Below are 20957 nucleotides of genomic sequence, written 5' to 3' on the forward strand. Positions count from 1 at the left end.
GATTCTCAGTAAAGCAATTAAAATTTAATTTAAATCTGAAATGTTGTCATGAATTCCAAAACAGTGTGTTTTTAATTTCTACCTCTCACAATCTAGCTCTACAACAGTTCAAATTATTTTTGTTGCCTATGTTTGTAATTTATTGCTACATTGCCATGCTTCATTCGAGATTCTAACATCCTAATGGTTTTCTTGTTTATTATAGTTTTGGCTGAATTACTTGAAAAGTTTGTGTTGGATCTTGCTGAAAACCCATCTGACTGCTACTTTCCCACTGTTGAATATAAAGGTACTCATCCAACCTGTTTTCATAATGTAAACATTTATGTATACAGTTTAATGAGAATAGTAATATTTTGAATTTTGAGAAAAGTATGAAGTGTAGAGACACAGGTCATATTTTGCAGAACTAATATAGGAGGTATAAACTTCAAATGATAGGCTGGACTTGTGAATTTATTGATGTAAGGAGCTCTCAGTGAGTAAACTCTAACTAGCAAACTCACAGCTGTTTTATGAATTGGTCTTAGAGAATTGCTGGAGGCACTGAGAGGTTAAATGAGTTGCCCAGCCATGCAGTCAATATGTGTCAGAGGTAGGACATGAACAAACATTGTCCTGACTCTGCAATCAGCCCTCTCTCCAGGATAGTGCGTCCTCTTAGAAATAGCATTGAAGATTGAATTTTAAAACCTTATTTTGCCTGTATTTTTAAAATATCCTTCTTCACTAAAAATCTTACCAAATCATGTAATCAGTAGCAAAATAAACTGCTTTTTAAATTTTTTTTTTTACTTTTTCTACTTTTTATTTTGGATAGACATTAAAGATTCCAAGGCATTTGAAAAAAAAAGCAGAAAGGATATGTAAGAATATAAAGATTCTTTAATAATCTTCAAGCCATTCTATTTTTTCTCCCTCTTTGACCATTATTTCTTAATTTTATAGGCTAGAGGTAATAACCTCTGTGCTGTTTTACTCTGTAAGGGAAGAGAAGGGGATCAACATTCATTAAGTGCTTACTATGTTCCAGGCACTATGCTAAGTGCCTGACAGATATTTTCTCATTGTGTCCTTACAAAAACCCTGGGAAGTAAGTGCTATTTTTAATTCCCGTTTTACAGTTTTAGAAACTGAACCAGACAGACTAAGTGACTTGCCCAAGATCACACAGGCATTAAGTGTCTAAGGTCAGATTTTAGTTCAGGTCCTTTTTGATTCCAGGCAAATAATAGCAATATTAGCTAACGCTTATATGGCACTCTAAAGTTTATAAAACACTTTATAAATATTATCTCATTTTATCCTCACAACAACCTTAGAATGTTGGGCTTCTGCATTTTACAGATACAGAAACTGAAACAAACAGAGATTAGTTGACTTTCTTAGGGTTACACAACCAGAAAGTATCTGAGTCTGGATTTTAACTCAGGTCTTCCTGCCTCAAAGTCTAGCACTCTGTTCATTGTTTGCTGCCTCACAATCCCAGGAAAAATGCCAGGAGCATAACAGAGGTCTGGGCACAACCTTTGTAGATCTTGTAGATCTGACCAAGGCCTTTGATACTATGTTAATTGTGAGGGCTTGTGGAAAATTATGTCAAAATTTGATTGCCCAGAGAAGTTCATCAGCATCGTATGTTAATTTCATGACAGTATGAATACTGGGGTTCTGGATAGTGGACAATGCTCTCATGCCTTCCCAGTCACCAATGAAGTGAAACAAGGCTGTGTGCTTACTCCCATGCTTTTTAGCATTATGTTTTCAACCATATCATCAAATGCTTTCAATGAGGATTTACACAGCATCAAAGGCAGCTACCGTGCTGATGGTAAATTCTTCAATTTGAAAAGGCTACAAGCTAAGACCAAAGTGGAGGGAGTATTGGTACATTTTCTGTTTGCAGATGATTGTGCACTCAGTACAGCCTCTTAAGCTGAGATGAAACAAAGTATGGATCAATTCTCTGTGGCTTGTGCTAATTTTGGCCGAATATTTAATACCAACAAAACACAGGTTTGCCAGCAGCCACCACCACACTATACATACGTGGAAACACTGGTTACAGCAAATGGAGAAGTTTTGTATGCTGTGGACAAGTTCACTTACCTTGGTAGTGTACTTTTCAGGGATGTACACATTGATAATGAGGTTGAAACCAGCATTGCCAGAGCTAGCTCAGGATTTGAAAGGCTCCAAAGGAAAGTATGGGAGAGAAGAGGTATTAGACTGACTACCAGTCACTGAAGGTCTACAGAACTATTGTACTGACCCCATTGTTGTATGCCTGTGAAACTTGGACAGTCTACCAGCACCATGCCAGGAAACTGAATTGCTTCCCATTTAAGTTGTCTTAGGAAGATTCTGAAGATCACCTGAAAGGTACCAGAACTGAGATTCTTACTCAAACTAAACTGCCAAACATTCATACTCTACTTCAGAAAGTGCCACTCTGATGAGCTAACCACATTGTTCAAATGGAAAATGAATGCTTGCCAAAAAAGACTATTTTATGGAGAACTCACACAGGGAAAGTGTTCACATGGTGATCAGAAGAAGTGATAACAAGGATACTCTCAAGGTTTGTCTCAAGAACCTTGGAACTGATTTGTGATATGGGAGACATTGGCATAGGACCTCTCAGCATGGCATGCCCACATCAGAGAAGGCGCTGTGTTCTGTGAGCAAAACAGAATATGAAACAGCTCAAATGACATGCAGAATGCGTAAATTTAGAGTATCCACCCCAAGTGTTGACATGGACTATTTGTACCTAACCTTGTAAAGCCAAGCACAAGCAGCTTTCCAGAGGACTGCTGCTGTGAACAGCTTCAAGGTTCTGATTACACAGTATAGTGAATTCTCTATTTATTCAGTAACAAACTAAGACAAAACATTCACAAAAGTCAAAGTACAACATTCACAATGTTATAACATAACAAGTTATCGCTAAAGTGACCACACATAATTTTCACCAAAGTGGTCACATAGTTTTAAACAAAGTACATTCATTTGGTAGCTCAATCATCCAGTAACTCAATCATTTGGTAAGTCCTTAATTCAATCATCCTAAATGAGCCTTGTCTCCTTAATGGACACAAAGCATAAAGGTCAAAGTTCTCCACCTCAGGTCACATTGTCTTAATCTTTCAGTCAGAAAGTCTTCTTTCTTCTCAATTGGAGATTAGTTTCCAATCATCTTTAATTCAATCATCCTGAAAAGGTACAGAATATAGAGTACAGAGTTCGCCACCCCTAGGCTACAGTAAATCACGATCTTCTCATTTTGCTTTAAATACCCAAGGAGAGGTCTTTTAATCTTGACTTGAGGCTGGCTCTCAGCTTCCATGGTTCCTCTTCCATGGTCCCAGCTCCTGCCCAAATCTACACAACTATCACCTGGGTTCAAAGGCAGGCAGTTCCCAATTCTTTGTCCAGCTCCTTGTCCAGTTCCTCGTCCAATTCCTTGTCCAGTTCCTATTCCATATTGAAGCTCACGGTGTCCAGTTCACCTCAAGTCCTTCACAATTCCTGTTTCTGGGAAGACAAAGCTTAACATAGCCACAATAATATTCATTCACATTGCTGGCACCACCATCAATTCACTATCTGCCTGTGAAATATACTCAGACCCACTAACAAAGTCTAAGAACTCAACATAAATCATCAGTACAGTCACAGGACCGCTGAATCCCTCCTCTAGGACTTCTGAAAACAGACAACCAGAAAATCTTCTTTCAGAGCTTCCAGTAAGGTTCCAGGGCTTCTGTAGAAAGTATCACAAACATCAACACAGACAGAGCAGACAAACATAGAGTGCTGTGATACCACAAGTTTTCTCCTTCTCCACCACAAGAGCTCCCTTTTCAGTTCTGCTCTCTCCAGCCTGGGCCTCTCCTTATATATGGTCATTAGCTTCTCTCCTTCCTGTTGTATGAGCAACAGGAGTTCACAGGTTCTAGGGTTCACAGCTTGTGGTGTTCACAAGTTCTGCTTCTTAATCATGGGCAAGGCTCAGAAGAAACTTAAACTGAAACAAGGTGTGAACTACTTCTTTATTTTTTTCAGTTTATTCATTTTATTTTATTTTTTTTTTTTTTGGAGAAAAATCAGTGAGAAATCTTCAATTCAGATCTTTGTTTTTTAGTTGTTTTCAGTTGTATTCAACTCTTTGTGACCCCATTTGGGGTTTTCTTTTTTTTTTTAATCAAATTTTCAAATTCAAATAAAAAATTTTCCCTTGCCTCTTCTATATGAGATAGTTTGCCCTATTGTATCTTTCCCCATTTCCTCTCATTATATTCCTCTCTACCTCTTAATTTCACCTTTTAAGTATTATCCCTTCCTATTAAATTGGTGCTGTGCCCTCTATCTATGTATACCTATACATATATATAAACACATTTACATATGTATTCATATGCCCATAACCCTCCTATATAGACATCTATATGTATGTATGTGTGTATACACACAAACACATTTCTATTTCCTTCAACTATTCTCATACTGAGAAAAGTTTCATAAGTTACAATTATCAGTTTTCCATGTAGGAATGTAAATAGTTCAACTTTGATAAGTTCCTTATGATTTCTTTTCCCTGTTTACTTTCTCATGTTCCTCTTGCTTCTTGTATCCGAATGTCAAATTTTCTATTCAACTCTGTTTTTTTTCATCAAGGATGCTTGAAAGTCCTCTATTCCACGGAATTACCATATTTTCCCCTGAAATATGATACTCAGTTTTGCTGGGTAGGTGATTCTTGGTTTTAATCCCAGCTCCTTTGATCTCCGGAATATCATATTCCACGCCCTTCAATTCCTCATTGTAGAGGCTGCCAGATCCTGTGTTATCCTGATTGTGTTTCCATAATATTCAGATTGTTTCTTTCTGATTGCTTGTAGTATTTTCTCCTTGATCTCGAAATTCCGGAACCTGGCTATAATATTCCTAGTAATTTTCTTTTGGGGTTCTTTTTCAGGAGGTGGTTGGTGGATTCTTTAAACCTTGATTTTGTCCTCTGGTTCTAAAACATCAGGGCAATTTTCCTTGAGAATTTCTTGAAGGATGATTTCTAGGTTCTTTTTTTGATCATGGCTTTTTTCCCAATGACATATTTCACCATTGCCTTCTAGTTTTTTCATTTGTTTGGGTCTGTTTAATGGTATCTTAATTTCTCATTAAGTCACTAGCTTCCATTTGCTCCAATCTAATTCTGAAGGAATGATTCTCTTCAGTGAGCTTTTGAGATTCTTTTTCCATCTGGCAAATTTGGCTGTTTAAGGCATTCTTCTCATTGCCTTTTTGAGCCTCTTTTGCCATTTGAGTTAGTCTGTTTTTTAAGGTGTTTTTTCTTCAGTCAGGTTGTTGACTCTCATTTCATAAAATTTTCTTGCTTCGTTCTCATTTCTCTTCCCAATTTTTCCTTTACTTCTCTTATTTGATTTTCAAAATCCTTCTTAAGGTCCTCTATGACCTGTAATCAGCTTGTATTTTTCTTGGAAGCTTTTGGTACAGGAGTTCTGACCTCACTGTCTTCCTCCTGTTCCATGCTTTGATCCTTTTTGTCCCCAAAATATGAGCGTAAAGTTGGGCTGCTCTCTTTACTTTGCTTCCCTCGTTTGCTCATACTGCTACTCAGTTATTTGACTTTGGGGCTTTTTGTCACAGTAGAACTCTGCTACCAGACAGGAGAACTTCGTACCAAATGCTGGGGTTTTCTCAGTTGCTGAAGGTTTTAGTTGGGTGCCCTCTCTGAAAGCTCCACACACTCTGGCAAGCTGCCCACACACCCCAGGACCTCTACCCTAGACGGCAATCTAGATCCAAGCAGGTTAAATCAAGAGCTATTACCCCCTCAGACTGGTCACTTAGTCTCCCTACATTCTTCAGGCCAGGAGCTGATGCTGACATGTGGAGGTGGCTGTGCCTCAGGGGCTTCTTGCCTGACCGCATTCTCAACTACTGAATCCTAAAGTCCACACTGCACTGACCTCTCACTATGTCCTTAGCATCTATATGTTAATAATTTTGGAAACCGCCACAGCAGCTGATGATCTGAAGTCTCTCCAGACGCGGCTGATCAGGCTCACACTGAAGCTAAAACCTCAGGCTGGGGTGGGTGGAGGGAGGGAGTTGGGGGAGGGGTCCCAGAATGCTGTGCTAGCTGTTTGCTGCAGGCCCGCTGGGCTGTCCTCAGTGAGAGGTTAGCTTCTCTGTGTCATTTTATGGGTTCTGTAGCTCCAAAGTTTCTTCAGAGTGACCTTTTACATGAATTGGAGGAGGTGAGAGCCAGAGCCCTCTGGAAATTCTGTTTCTACTCTGCCATCTTGATTCTGCCCACCCACCCCCAGTTTATTTATTTTAGTTTTCAAGATTTTGAATTCCAAATTTTCTTCCCATCTCCCCCCGCCGCCACCCCATGACAACATGCATTCTGATTATCCCTTCCCCCAATCTGCCCTACCTTCTGTCATGCCCTCTCTCACATTCTCTTATCCCCTTTTGTTATATTTTCCTGTAGGGTAAGCTAGATGTCTGTACCCCATTGCCTGTGTATCTTATTTCCCAATTGTATGTAAAAACCATTTTTAATACTCATTTTTTTAAATTTTGAGTTCCAAATTCTCTCCCATTCCTCTGTACCCACCCACCCTCATTGAGAGGTCAAACAATTCAATATAGGTTGTACATATGGAGTCATGCAAAACACTTCCATAACAGTCATGTTGTGAAAGACTAACTATATGTCCCTATATCTTGTCACACCCCTCTCTATTTTGTTCTGTCCTTTGACCCTGTCCCTTCTCAAAAGTGTTTGCTTCTGGATACCTCCTCCCCCAATCTGCCCTCCCTTCTATTACCCCACATCTTATCCCCTTCCCACCTACTTTCCTATAGGGTATATAGATTTCCATACCCAATTGAGTGTGTATGCTATTCCTTAAGCCAATTCCAATGAGAGTAAGGTTCCATCTTTCCCTCTTACCTCCTCCCTCTTCCCCTCCGCTGTAAAAGCTTTTACTTGCCTCTTTTATGTGAGATAATTTGCCTCATTCTGTTTCTCCCTTTCTCCTTCTCCCAGTACATCCCTCTCTCTCACCCCTTAGTTTTATTTTTTAGATATCATCCCTTCATATTCACCTCACCCTGTTCCCTCTGTCTCTCTCTTGTCTCTTTCTCTCTCCATATATATATATATATATACACACATATATATGCACACACACATCCATATATATGTATATATATGTGTGTGTGTGTGTGTGTGTGTGTGTGTGTGTGTGTTTGTGTGTGTGTGTGTTCTCTCCAACTACCCTAATAATGAGAAATCTTTCCATGTAGGAATGTGAACAGTTCAAGATTATTAAGTCCCTTATGATTTCTCTTTCCTGTTTACGTTTTCATCCTCTCTTGAGTCTTGTATTTGAAAGTCAAATTTTCTATTTAGCTCTGGCTTCTCAAGAATGCATTCAATTTCTGTCTTTGAATGTCAATTTCCCCTCCCCCCATTGATTATACTCAGTTTCGTTGGATAGGTAGGTGATTCTTGGTTAGATGCTAGCTCCTTTGATCTCTGGAATAGTTTTGGCGATCCCTTAATGTAGAACCTGCTAAATCTCATGTTATCCTGATTGTGGTTCCACAATACTGGAATTGTTTCTTTCTGGCTGCTTGCAATATTTTCTCCTTGACCTGGGAACTCTGGAATTTGGCTATAACATTCCTGAGAGTTTTCCTGATGGAATCTTTTTCAGGAGGTGATCAGTGGATTTTTTCAATTTCTATTTTCCCCTCTGATTCTAAAATATCAGGATTGTTCTTTGAAAATTTCTTGAAAAATGATGTCCAGGCTCTTTTTTATCATGGCTTTCAGGTAGTCCAGTAATTTTTATATGATCTCTCCTCGATCTGTTTTCCAGATCAGTGGTTTTTCCAATGAGATATTTTACATTGTCTTCTATTTTTTTCATTCTTTTGGTTCTATTTTATAATTTCTTGGTTTCTCATAGAGTCATTAGCTTCTATTTATTCCATTCTAATTTTGAAGCAGTTACTTTCTTCAGTGAATTACTTTCTTCAGTTACATTCTTCACCTCATTGCCTTCTTGAACCTCTTTTGCCATTTGGGTTAGTCTAATTTTTTAGGAGTTATTTTCTTCAACATTTTTGGGGGGTCTTCTTTAGCAAACTGTTGACTCATTTTTCATGATTTTTTTTTTTGCCTTTTTTCAGAGGGCAATTGGGGTTAAGTAACTTGCCCAAGGTTACATAGCTAGTTTTTTTTTGGGAGGATTTTAAGTGTCTGAGGCCAAAACCAAACTCAGGTCCTCCTGACTCTGGGGCTGGCACTTTGCTCACTGCACCACCTAGCCACCCCTTTTCATGATTTTCTTTCATCACTCTCATTTCTCTTCCCAGTTTTTCCTCTTCTCTTAGTTTTTCAAAATTCTTTTTGAGCTCTCTTATGTCCTGAGACCAATTCATATTTTTCTTGGAGGCTTTGGATGTAGGAGCTTTGACTTTGTTGTCTTATTCTGAGTATATATTTTTATTTTCTTTGTCACCAAAGTAAGATTCTATAGTCCTGAGTTTTCTTTACAGTATTTGCTCATTTTCCCAGCCAATTACTTGACTCCTTAACTCTTTGTTAAGGTAGGGCTTGACTTCTGATGTAGAGGGTATACTATCCCAAGCTTCAAGGGTTTTGTGCAGTTGTTTTCAGAGATACTTCTAGGGACCTGTAAGTTTTCAGTTCTTCTATGGTAGTATGATCTAAGGAGAGGTGTTTACTCCTCTCCTGGCTTGTGCTCTGATCTGTGAGCAACCACAAGCATTCTTTTCTGCCCTGAAACTCTGAGAAGGGTTTCCTCTCCACTGCTACTACAAATTCTGCTATGCCAGTACTTCCCCTCACCCCAGGATCGCCACCCAGCACTGTGACCCAGATCCAAGTGTGGGCAAAGCAACAGAATCCTGCCCCAATACAAGCAAAGAAATCCTTATAATCTCCTTCTAATCAGTTGTTTTATCCACTTACTGTCTGTGGGCTCAGAGCTCTGGAAGCAGGGTCAGGGCTGGTCTGTGACCCAGGTCTGACAGAACTTTTCCACTGACCTTCTAAATTTTCTTTGGCATTTGTGGGTTTAGAAGTCTGGAAATGCTTCAACTGCCAGTGATCCAATTCCCTGAGTCCTGCTCCAGGTTTGCTAGGGCCCGGTCTATGCCACCACAGCCAATGCTGTACTGAGCTTCTCTCCCAGCCTGATACAACAGATCTTTCCTGTCCACCATCCAGGTTGTCTGGGGCAGGGAATTTGTTTCACTTTGTCTTTTTTTGTGTGTTGTGCTGCTCTTTAATTTATTTAGAGTAATTTTTATAGATATTTAGAGGGATTTGGGGAAAAGCTTAAGGGAATCCCTGCTTTTACTCCACCATCTTGGCTGTACCCCACTCTTATTTTTTTGTTTGTTTGTTTTATACTTTCCTCTTTCCCATAGCTGGTTACAAAGTCATATCTTATATATATTTGTGCAAGATAAAACTTTATATTCTCTTCTTTATTTTTTTTTGGGGGGGGAGTTACTTTTGGTATTTAGATTGTTCATCTATTTGTAATTTCTTCTGGTATATTATGTGTATTCTTATCTAAAGCTGCCAATTTACTGCCCCATCTTCTTAACTATTTCTTAGTGAATCAAAGACTCCATTCCAGACATGGTAGAGTTTGTCTCTATTCTCTTAATTTTAAACACTTCCTCATAAAATTATTTGTTCTTTTATATATTTGATAAAAAATCTCTTGTAAATTTATCATGCCTGGTTATTGTTGTTATTTTCAGTCATTTTAAATTTTCTCTTGAAATTTTACCTTTTCCTTGCTCAATTTCTCATTCTGTGAGCATTTTACTTAGGTTATCTCTTTCCTGTTGAGCATACTTTGACATTTAATTTTTTATTAGTAACATACTTTTTTAAAAGTTTTTTGTTTTGTTGCCATAAAATCTGATATCATTTTCTAATAAGTTTCTTTATTTCATCTCCATTATAAATTCCCTTTTTTTTGATTTTAACAATTTGTTTTTCCTTCCTCATTTTTTCATTTTAGTTAATATTTTTTCTAGTGTTTTTGGTCTTCAAAGCACTTTGTTCTGTTTATTGTCTACTTTTTAAATTTTTAGTTCTATTTTACCTTCAACTTAACAATATTTTACTTATTGATTTACTAGACTTATAACTTTTTTAAAATCATATTCTCAGTTCATTAGTACTGTTTATGCAATGCCCAGCATCCCCTTTCCTTTTATCTCCACCTATTGAAGTTAAACCCATTTTAAAAGTCAAATCAAAATCCACTTTCATGAAGCTTCCCCTGACTATTCTAGTAAGAATTATTTTTCCCACAGTATTCCAATAGCAGTGTGTAATGTTAATGAGATTTAAGATCTTTCCCACCCATTAATAGGCCTTATGTGGAGCCCATTAAGGGAAGCTTGCTTAGAGGAGGCTTGCTTGTAGGAAGGCTTTCACACCTTTAGGCAATTTCTAATTAGGCACTGAGTCATGCAGGTTGTGTTACCTTCTGATTCTGAGAAGTGTATATATACTCTGAGTTGGTATTTTGCTTTGGGGGCTCTCTTATGGGAAGGATTTAGTGATTCTCTGGTCAAGATTCTAAGTGGCCTTTTGTTTAGAGTTACCTGACTGCTCAGATGTAAAGGTTCTCTCAATCCAGGGATTTATGTAAAGTATAGAATTGATTCAGGCAGTCAGTTGGTCTTTATTTCTCTGCTTATATTTTCTCCTGAACCAGTGAATGTAATTAAAAAGATTGTTGACGCCTTAAATAGCTTTCTTTCCTGATAAAGAAAATCTAAGAACCTGTGCTAGCAGCCATCCTGGGTATGCCAGTGTGGTTACTGCTACACACTGGTAAGGACAAAACGTCAAACATGTATGCACTGGGTAGATACTTTTTGAAAGATTCAAGGGAGGAGGACATATACAAAGATGAATTGTGAACTATAGCCAGTAGAAATCATATTTTCTACTAATGTTGGCTGATGAGAATTTCTATCTTTTGACACATTGTTCAATTTTTTTGATGCAGTAAACAATTAATGCTGCAAGATGCAAGTTTTCTAAATACTGAACAAGATGGATTACTTAGTGAACATCCATGTGTTTTCTGCCCTCTTGCATCATTTCTAAATCATGCCAAATGATATCTCAGATGTTAGCTTTTCAGTTTGTTCTCTGGGCATGTATTTAGAATGAATATGAATTAAAATTCCTTAAAGGCTATAACTGATTAGCTACTCACTACAATTGAGATTATAGGAAAAATAAAATGGCCTTTTGTTGATTGATTCTTTAATGTCTAATTTGGTGATATGCCACAGTTGATGCTATTATTGGTGTCAGCCCAAGGCTTTGCATATCTTCATGATTTATCACTTTTTTTTTTTGCCCATGGGACAAGAGTTTGTTATTATAAATGATCTATTTAAATAAATAAAATATAATAAACAAATAAACAAAAAATGCTATTTTTTAAGATGAAAGATATTTCAGAATAAAGCATGATTAGATAGATTCAATGTTTCCCAAGTTTCCTAAAATGAGAAGTTGATTATCTTTTAAAAAATGACAACTTTCTAAACCCTCAGGTATCTGAAATTAGAACGACAATCATTCATCTGTTGTTGATTCCCTCAGGACCTCAATCTATTATGAAATTTGCAAATGCAAAAAAAATTAAATTAGACTTTATTCCCTTAGTAGAGAAGAAAAGAATAGATAAAGTTTAACACATTTGCAATTTATAATTCCTTATAGCACAGATCCTAATTGAAGTTAATATTCTGTTATACTGGGTTACCTTGACTAGTAGGATGAGGGTTTTTTTTTTTCTTACATTGTAATTACCACTTGAAAAATAATAAATTAAATAGCTCTTTTAGAAAATTATTATCTTTCATCTAAAAATTCTTATTAACAAAATGTTTAAAATATAACAGATAGCTGAAAATTATTCCTCTTTCAGAATATAAAAGTATAAGTTTACTGAACACAGGAACTAATTCTCTGCCATATTTAATATATATTGCCACAATTACCTTCTGTAAATCCATATATTTACCATTACTTCAGCATTCAACAAATGTGATAATCATCATCATGAATATGTATTTATTTAGTAACTGATTGGCACAGAATACTAGTCCTGGGAATATAGAGGAGAATGGTTCCTAACCTTAAGGAGTTTGCATTCTAGTTGAGGAGACTAAATGTATGAATAAAAATTGTAAATACCAATACTGAGTGTAATATTAACAGCCAAATAAGTGATTTTTCTCTTCCCTGAACTCTAGTCATACATTACCAACTACCTACTGGACATTTCAATCTGAATGCCCTGGCAGTGTTTCAAATTCAGCAATCTGAAACTGAACTAATTATATTTATCTCCCTCCCTACTCTCCTACCCCAACTCACCACTCCTCTGAACTAATGTATTTCTGTGAAGGATATCAAGGATGTCAATATTTCAGTCACCCAGATTTACAACCTCACAATCATCCTTACTTTTTCCCTTTTATTATCCCAATATATCTGCTGACTTGCCAAGTCTTCTCCTATCTATCTCCATAACATTTCTCAAGTCAATCCTCTGTACTTCTATCATACAGCCACCAACTAATTCAGGCCATCATCAGTTTTTGCCTGGGACATTGTAGTTGTGTCGTAATTTGTCTTCCTGAATCAATTCTCTCCCCTCTACATTCCATCCTTTACATAGCTGCCAAACTGATCTTCCTAGTATTCAGAAAGCTCCATGTCACTCTCCTACTCAGTAAACTCCAGTGACTCCCTACTACCTTTAAAATCAAATATAAACAACTCTGTATGGCATTTAAATCCCTTTACAAATTGGCCTTATTCACACTTATTGTACATTATTCCCTTTCACATACACTGGAGTCCAGCCAATCTGACCTTTTCTGATGCTCATATGATGATATTCCTTCTCTTAACTCTATGACTTTTCACTTACTGTTTCCCATATCTGGAATTTACTTCTTTCTCATCTCCATCTCAGAATCTTTAGCTTTCTTCAGGTTTATCTCAAGCACCTCCTTACACATGAGGCCTCTTCTGTTTTCCCCAACTAATAGTTTCTTTCCCCCTCCCCACTTTGTATCTGTTTTATGTATACCTAAACATACTAAAAATGAAGGCAGAAAGGGAGTGTTTTGGCTCACTGACTTCTTGATTAAAATGAATGTTTTCTTACCTTTCAACAAATACATGCAACAATTTAGAAAAGTTGATAAATATCAAAGTAGTTCCTGCTTCTTCAACTATGGGTTTGTCCTCCAGTGGAGAAATTTGTCACTCTCCCGAAAATTTATTTTTCCACACCATTAACCAAGTGCCAGACAGAACAAATTTAATTCATATATATATCCCACCATATTGAACTAAAAATAGAACAGACTAAAAAAAAGAGTGATTTTACTGCATACTAAACATTCTTTTGACTATTTTTGTCTTTCAGCTATTTATAGGTTAAATGCTTTTTATTTCTAAACAATATTCTTTGATTTCAGTACAAATTTTGCTTAAATTAAGCATAGGTAAATAGACATGAAATACAAAACATGGCATTTTGAACTGACACTTTTAGAACTTTTTAGAACTTTATTTTGCTACCCTTTTCATAGTATCTTTAGAGAATGGAAAGTGAATACTTCCATTTTCTGTCTAACTTGACTTTAAATATAAGAAAAAAGTGGTTTTTTTTTATTCTTTCGGTAAATAGTTACTGAGTATGGACTATATGTACATATCTAATAGATGTTTATTTTTGTTTTTGAAGAAGACTAATGACACAGATGGTTTCTTGATTTGTGTGTAGATTGGATTTAAGTGAGGCAGAATTGCACAAAGTCATCATCCTCACTTTCTCTTCCTGAGTCATTGAAGTCCAGTGGAATTACAAAAGTCAAGATGACTGGTGATGACCCAGGTTGCACTGGATGACCTTGGTGTCTTTGATGCCTGACCAAGCTCTAAGCCTCCATAGAGCCTTCTTCAGCTGACTTCATAACCATTGGAACAAATTGTTATCTGCACATTCCACTTCATGTGCTTGGGATAGACATCCCCCTAACTCATCAACAGGTTTGAGACTTGTCAGTTACCCTCAACTCATATCTGAGTATGGGCAAAGGAGGAGAGTCCTGCCCCCCAAGACAGCAAAGAGACCCCTGTAATTTCCTTCTGATCAATTATTCAACCCTCTTACCAACTGTGGGCTGAGAGCTCTGGAAGCAGCTCATGAGTAGTTCTTAAGGCCTGCTCCTGGTTTTCTGGGATCCTGTCTGCACTGGTGTGGCCTGCACTGGACTGTGCTCCACTCTCACCCAGGTTCAACAGATCCTTCCTACTGACCTTCTAAGTTGTCTTTGACTGGGAAATCATTTCAACCTTGTCCTTTTGTGGGTTCTGCCTCTTCAGTAATTGTTTTATGGTATTATTTAAAGGTGTTCAGAAGGGTTTGGAGCAGAGCTCAGGCAAGTTGCTACCTTTTCTCTGCTATCTTGGCTCTGCTCTTACTGATTTATTTTGACTGTATTTTAAGGGAATAGAGGGATCCTCTGAGGAAGAAGTAAGGAAGGAGTGCTTTCCAGACCTGTAGAAGAACCAGTGCAAAGGCAGAGAGCAAAGAAATGCACTGTCATGTGTGAAAGAGAGGGAAGATTAGTTTGACTAGATTGTAGAGGGCCCTCAAGGGGATTCAAGTCCAGTGAGGAAGGAAAGATAGGTGAGGGTCAGGTTGTATAGGATTTAAAAATCTAAACTAAGGAGTTTATATTTTAACTTAGAGATAATATATAGCCACTGGAGCTGAGAAGGAAAGCCACATAGCCATATCTTACATCTAAGGAAAATTCTCTTGGCTGTAGTGTATGGGATGGAGTGTTAAGAGACTTGAAGTCAGGACCAATTGGATGCTGTTGAAATAATCTAGTTGAGCCATGGTGAGGGCCTGAACTAAGGCGGTGACTAGATAAATGGAGAAAAAGCTTCAGATGTGAAATATGTGAAGGTAAAAATAGCAAGATTTGTCAACTAACCTGGTATTTGTGGTGAGGGAAAGTGAGGAGTTGAGGATAATACAAGGTTATAAACCTGGGTGACTGTAAAGATAGTGGTACCTTGATAGGAATAGAGAAGTTTAGAAGAAGGGGAGGTTTCAGGGGTGAGGGCAAGGAACATAATTGGTTTGGGGCATGTTGAGTTTGAGATGTCTCCAAAAGAACCAATTTGAAATGTTCAATGGGCAATTAGTGATGAAGGACTGAAGCTCAGAGGAGAGACTGGGCAAGGTATTTGACCTTATATACAGTGACTGTGTGACCCTAGATGAGGTATTTAATCTCTCAGTACTCTAGGCAATTCTTTAATGCTATAAACTGCAGAACATTATGGCCTGCATGGATAGAGGAGATTACTCTCCAGAAAATCATCTAAGTCTGGTTTAAAAAAAATGGAGAATGGGTTGGGGGGCAAGGTATTATGTTAATGGCTGGGGGATAAAAGACCAAAACAAAACTGTCTTCCTCAAGCTTTCATTCTACTGTGCATTGGGGTAAGGGAATAAAGGTCAGGGTACAGTATGTATATTGTTGTTGGGTAGTTTTCAGTTGCATATAACTCTTCATGATCCCTTTCAGGGTTTTCTTGGCAAAGATACTGGAATGGTTTGCCATTTCCTTATCCAGCTCATTTTACTGATGAGGAAACTGAGACAAACAGGGTTAAGTGACTTGTCCAGGGTAACACAACTAGTAAGTGTCTTAGGGCAGATTTGAATTCAGGAAGATGTCTTCCTGACTCCAGGCCTGGTACTCTATCCCCTGAGTAACCTAGTTGCCCAACAGTATATATACATATGTGTGTGTGTATGTAAGTGAATGCAAAATATTTGAAAAGAATTTCATTTACACAGTTTAGAATTCATCATAGAATGTTAGAGGGAAAAAGAAGATAGATACAAGTAATATGGAGACAAGACCAACACGACTCAGTAACTGATTAGATATGGCATTTTACAAAGAGTGAAGAATGAAGGTTATAAATCTATGTAGCTGGAAAGGAGTTAGTATAAATAGAGAAATTTGGAGGGGAAATGGTTCTTTCTTAGTGGATATAGGGTCATAAGGTTGGAGATAACAATGGGATATATAAGTATCCACTATGTATAACATGCTCAGTCCTAGGGATATAGTAACAAAAATGAAATTAAGGGTCCTTCAGGAATTCATGTTCTGCTGGAGTTGGAATGGGAGTCAGTATGCCTCGCTCTGTCCTACCTTTTCTTTGCTAATGTCACTTCCTTACCTATGATTACTTTTCTTTTGCCCTCCAGTTATCCATATATTTTTCTTTGTAGTCTTCCTTGATCATTCTGTCCTCTCTTTCATCTCCCTTTCTCTTAAATTTCTGGTGTACATATAATCTATACCACACAATTAAGTGCTTAATTATATTCTCTTCTATCTGTCAATCCTGGAGAGTTATGTTGGTGGTCCTATAAAAACTTCTCCAGGCAACCAAATTCTGACATAATTTCTCATAAGCCCTCACGAGTGACGGTATCAAAGGTCTTGGTCAGATCTACAAACAGTGTGTACAGACCTCTGTGCTGCTCCTGGCATTTCTCCTGAAGTTTTTCGGGCAGCAAACACCATATCAACCACTCCTCAGCCCTTTCTGAAGCCACACTGGCTCTCAAGTAGATAACCATCTTCTAGGTGAAGGATCAGCCTATTAAGGAGGACTCTGGCAGTAATCTTGCCAGCAATGACTAAGAGAGATAGAGATACCCCACTGTTATTGTCACAGGACAATGTTTTTTCCTTTACCTTTATAGAGATGGACAATGGAGGCATCCTTGAACTCCTGGGGGATAACCTCTTGTCATATAACCTGGAAAATTTCAGTAAGCTTTTGTATGAGCAGTGGACTGGAATAGAATCAGCACCAGGTGCTTTGCCACATAAAAGGAGCCTAATGACATTCAAAACCTCTTCTTCATTTGGAACTTCAGCTAGGAAGGGATTGACTTCAACATGAGATAAAGTCAGTGGCTTCAGCATTCATTTATAACAGTCTATTGAGAACACTGTGGAGGTGTTCAGTTCATCACTCTAGGACCATGTCCCTATCATTAATCAATGTGGCTCCATAAGCACTGAGTAGCTGAGATGCACCAGAGGTCTTTGGCCTATAAATAGCCTTCAGGAAATCATAAAAGTGCTTTGGATTGTTACCATCAGCATAAAACTGAATTTTATCTGCCTTCTTACTGAGGCCAGAATCCTACATCTCTCTAAACTTTGCTTGTGCTTTACTTTTGCTGGACTTAAATGCTGCCCTCTTAGAGATGGATGAACTATCCTGCTGGTAAGCCCTGTGGAGTTCTAGTTTTTCATTTAGCAGATTCTGAATTTCCCCATCATTTTCATCACCAGTCTTGATGTTTGCAAGTGTTCTGACCAAGATGAGCAAATGCAGTGCTATACACCAAATCTGAAAGCTGCCTACTGCTTTACTGCTCCACTGTTGCTAACTGTGTTGGCTTAACTTTCCCTCCAGATTAGCAACAAACTCCTGGCTCAGAGAAGTGCTCTAAATCTGTTGACATTAATTCTTCTGGTAGCCATTTTGCCTTGGGGATGCCACTTTTGTTGAATGTGAATATTTAGCTTGGAGAGGATAACTATGATTAGCCCAGGTCTCTGTGCTGCACATTGGCTTTTTCACTCTCACATCCTGTTCGTCATTTCTCCTTATAATCACATAGTCTATTAAATGCCAGTGTTTGCTATGTGGGTGTATCCACGAAATTTTATTGCATTTAGGTAAATACAGTTGTTGGTGATGAGGTCATGGGATGCACAAGTCTTCAGTAGTAAGTGACCATTGCTATTGCTCATTCCTACTCCAGTCCTTCCTAGGACTACCTGCCAAGTGTGGTAGTCTGAGCCTACTCTAGCATTGAGGTCACCCAGGATTATAAACTTGGCCTTTTTGGCACATTGATCATAAGGGTCTCTAGGTCTTCATAAAATTTTTCTTTGACCTAATCAGGGTTTGTCATGGTGGGAGCCTAGGCACTGATGATGGAGGCATGGCATTTTCCTTTAAGTGGCAATCACATTGTCATGAGTCTGTTGTTCACTTCTTTTGGTAGGCTTACAAGCTTGGTGACTAGGTTAGTGTTGATTGCAAAACTTACACCAGCTTTACAGCACTCCCCTTCACTGTGACCACTCCAGAAAAATGTGTATGCAGTTCCAAATTTAGTAAGCTGGCCTCCACTTGCCAACCTTGTTTCACTCAGGGCTGCTGTTTGGATGTGAGTTCTCTTGCAACAAGAGCTATTCATCTTTCAGGTCTACTGGATTTTGTATTGTCTATAACATTCCACGCACTGATAGTGAGTGGAATTGTCTTTGCAGATGTTTTCGTACATTTTTTTTTTTTTGTGTTTTGACCACAGAGTGGGATCCCTGCCTGCCACAGTAATTAGGCCAGGGTTGGGTAAGCAGACATTTTTTATGGCACCTTTTCTAGCCCCTTCCTCACACTAGGAGGTGAGTAATGTGAGCCTTAAAAAAATGATCAGCCCAATACCACTGATGCTTCCAGTGAAAAGATGACCCTATGGCCTGGGCCACCTCTGTGCAGGATTGTGACTATAGCTTCCAGTGTATTGCACCTGCTGCTTTGTCAGTTGTCTATCGAATTTGAATTTTTATTGAAAAGAATAAAGATTAGAAGAAGGGAGAACATTAAGGAGATTGTGGCAATCACTCAGTCTTAAAATGATGGTTACTTAGACTAAAGTGGTAGTGCTAGTAGCCAGATTTATGTGAGAAATATATTTTAAAGTCAAAATTAATGGGACTTGGATAATGTATATGGTGGTGTTAGGAATGTGCCTAGAATCAAGGGTGTAGATTTAAGGTTTGACTATGAGAATATTGGTAAGAATATAAAATGAGGGTAAAATCAAGATTATTAGGAGAACATTAATAGAAATATAGAAGTCTAGAGATGATGCTGGTTTTGAGAGAGAAATTTTATTTTATTTTAGACATGTTGCATTTAAAGTGACAGCAGAATAGCCATGTGCATAGTAGGAGAAATTTCACAAGAGGTATGAGATTAAGTCTAGTGATGCAGATTTTAGAGTGATTGAGAGAAAGTATGAATATCTGTTAGGCATTTACTACAAGTCAGGTACTGTGATGAGTACTAGACATTCAGATACGAGTAAGCAAGACAAGTTTTGCCCTCAAGGAGCTTACTTTCTGATGAAGATAACAGTATGTAAAGGGGAACTGGAACAGGGTGGGTGAAAGCTAAGACAGCATAGTACAGAGATGGCCATGAAGTGGCATAGACTCTTGTTTCTGGGTAAGAAAAGGTAAAAGGTCAGCTATTAGAGCCAGGGTACTCGGGATAAAACCTAATGGAAGTGACTATTGTTGATGATAATGAGAATGATAACTGACATTGATATAGCACTTCTTAAGGTTTTCAAAGTAATTTACATACATTAGCTTATGTTATCCGTACAGCAACCCTTAAGGTAAATGTAATAATTATTTTTATTTTATAGGTAAGGAAACAGAGGCTAAGATAAGTTAAATCACTTGCACATGGTTGCACAATTGAAGTAAAAAAAAGTAGATGCCATCTCCAAGGGAGAGAGTGAAGAGTAGAAGAGCACAGTGTTGAGGATTAGTGTTGGACAACGGCCACACGTGGAGGGTAGAAGGAATAATTGTAAGGAATAATAAGAGCATAGAAAACATATTCATTGAAGTACAGTCATGACAGTGGAACGTTGTGAAATTCAGGGGAGAAGACTAGTTTCACAATAAAGGTAGGATAGTCAAATTGGAATGCTTGAAAGATGTCATTTTTAATAGCAAGGACTTAAGGTGGTCATTGGAAATTGATGCCTGCATCAAAATGAGCACAGGCCGAACCAAGAAGTATGGAATGGTGGACGCAAGCCAGGCGAGAATCTGTCATAGCAGTTTCCGATTTAGTGATCAGAGGGCAGGGTTTATATTGAAGGCAAAGCAATTATCTATTAGGAATACATGCAAAAATATTTACTGTCCTTGTATATTTAGCATATCTGTATGTTTTTATGTCCTTGATGACTTATGTAATTCCATATGTTTTATTATCCTTGTTCCCTTGCATGCATCTATGTCTGGGTCACAACTCCTGCAAGTCAGGAAGAGATGGTGAGCCAATCTTATGACATAATATAGCCTTCACGGGGAACTGGCTTGGGAGAAATCCTGGACCAGAGTCTTCCCATGTATGTACCAGGTCAGAGACTGGCCCTTGACAGGAAATGATCATTAGAATTAAACTGGTTGCAGGGTTATAAGACAGCTCGAAAAGACTCATGATGCAGAGAAATATCTATCTTCAGAGAAAGAACAAGAAAGAACAGAGTTTGAATGCAGATTGAAGCAAACTACCTGCTCTCTTTCTTTTTCTTGTTTGGTTTTGTTTCCTCTTTCCCATTGTTCATTCCATCCGTTACAATCCTTCTTTATAACCTGACTAATATCTAATGTAAAAGTATTTTAGTCTTTTCTCCTCTCTTGATCTGCTTCACCTGTGTCCCAAGGCCACCATGAGCAACCAGCATGTTCGCGAAGATTATAACCAGTCTCATCCTTGGAGACCAAGACCCAAGCCCCAAGAAAAAGGCCCTCTGCGGCTCCTGATTGAGGCTCGGTTCGTGGGGGCCCTCATAGGGATGAAAGGATTGAGAATTCGAGCCATAGAGACCCTTTTGGGAGCTCCGATTAAAATAGATCTATTCAATCAAGAGGAGGGCGGTGAAAAG

The 20957-nt window shown here is 38.1% G+C and overlaps 1 protein-coding gene across 2 annotated transcripts in view; it reads left to right on the forward strand.

The window, feature by feature from the left end:
• Positions 1-20957, forward strand: part of TBC1D32 (TBC1 domain family member 32) — a 246731-nt gene that overhangs the window by 161884 nt on the left and 63890 nt on the right. For both annotated transcript variants that reach the window (XM_069076948.1, XM_069076949.1), the window contains one exon: positions 206-289. In XM_069076948.1, the coding sequence (XP_068933049.1) occupies positions 206-289 (84 nt within the window). The remainder of the gene's footprint in view (positions 1-205; positions 290-20957) is intronic.

This window comes from Petaurus breviceps, unplaced genomic scaffold (genome assembly GCF_028583685.1).
Source record: "Petaurus breviceps papuanus isolate PSGF00001 unplaced genomic scaffold, PetGlider_PUasm1.0 90977, whole genome shotgun sequence".
Classification (NCBI taxonomy): Eukaryota; Metazoa; Chordata; class Mammalia; order Diprotodontia; family Petauridae; genus Petaurus; species Petaurus breviceps.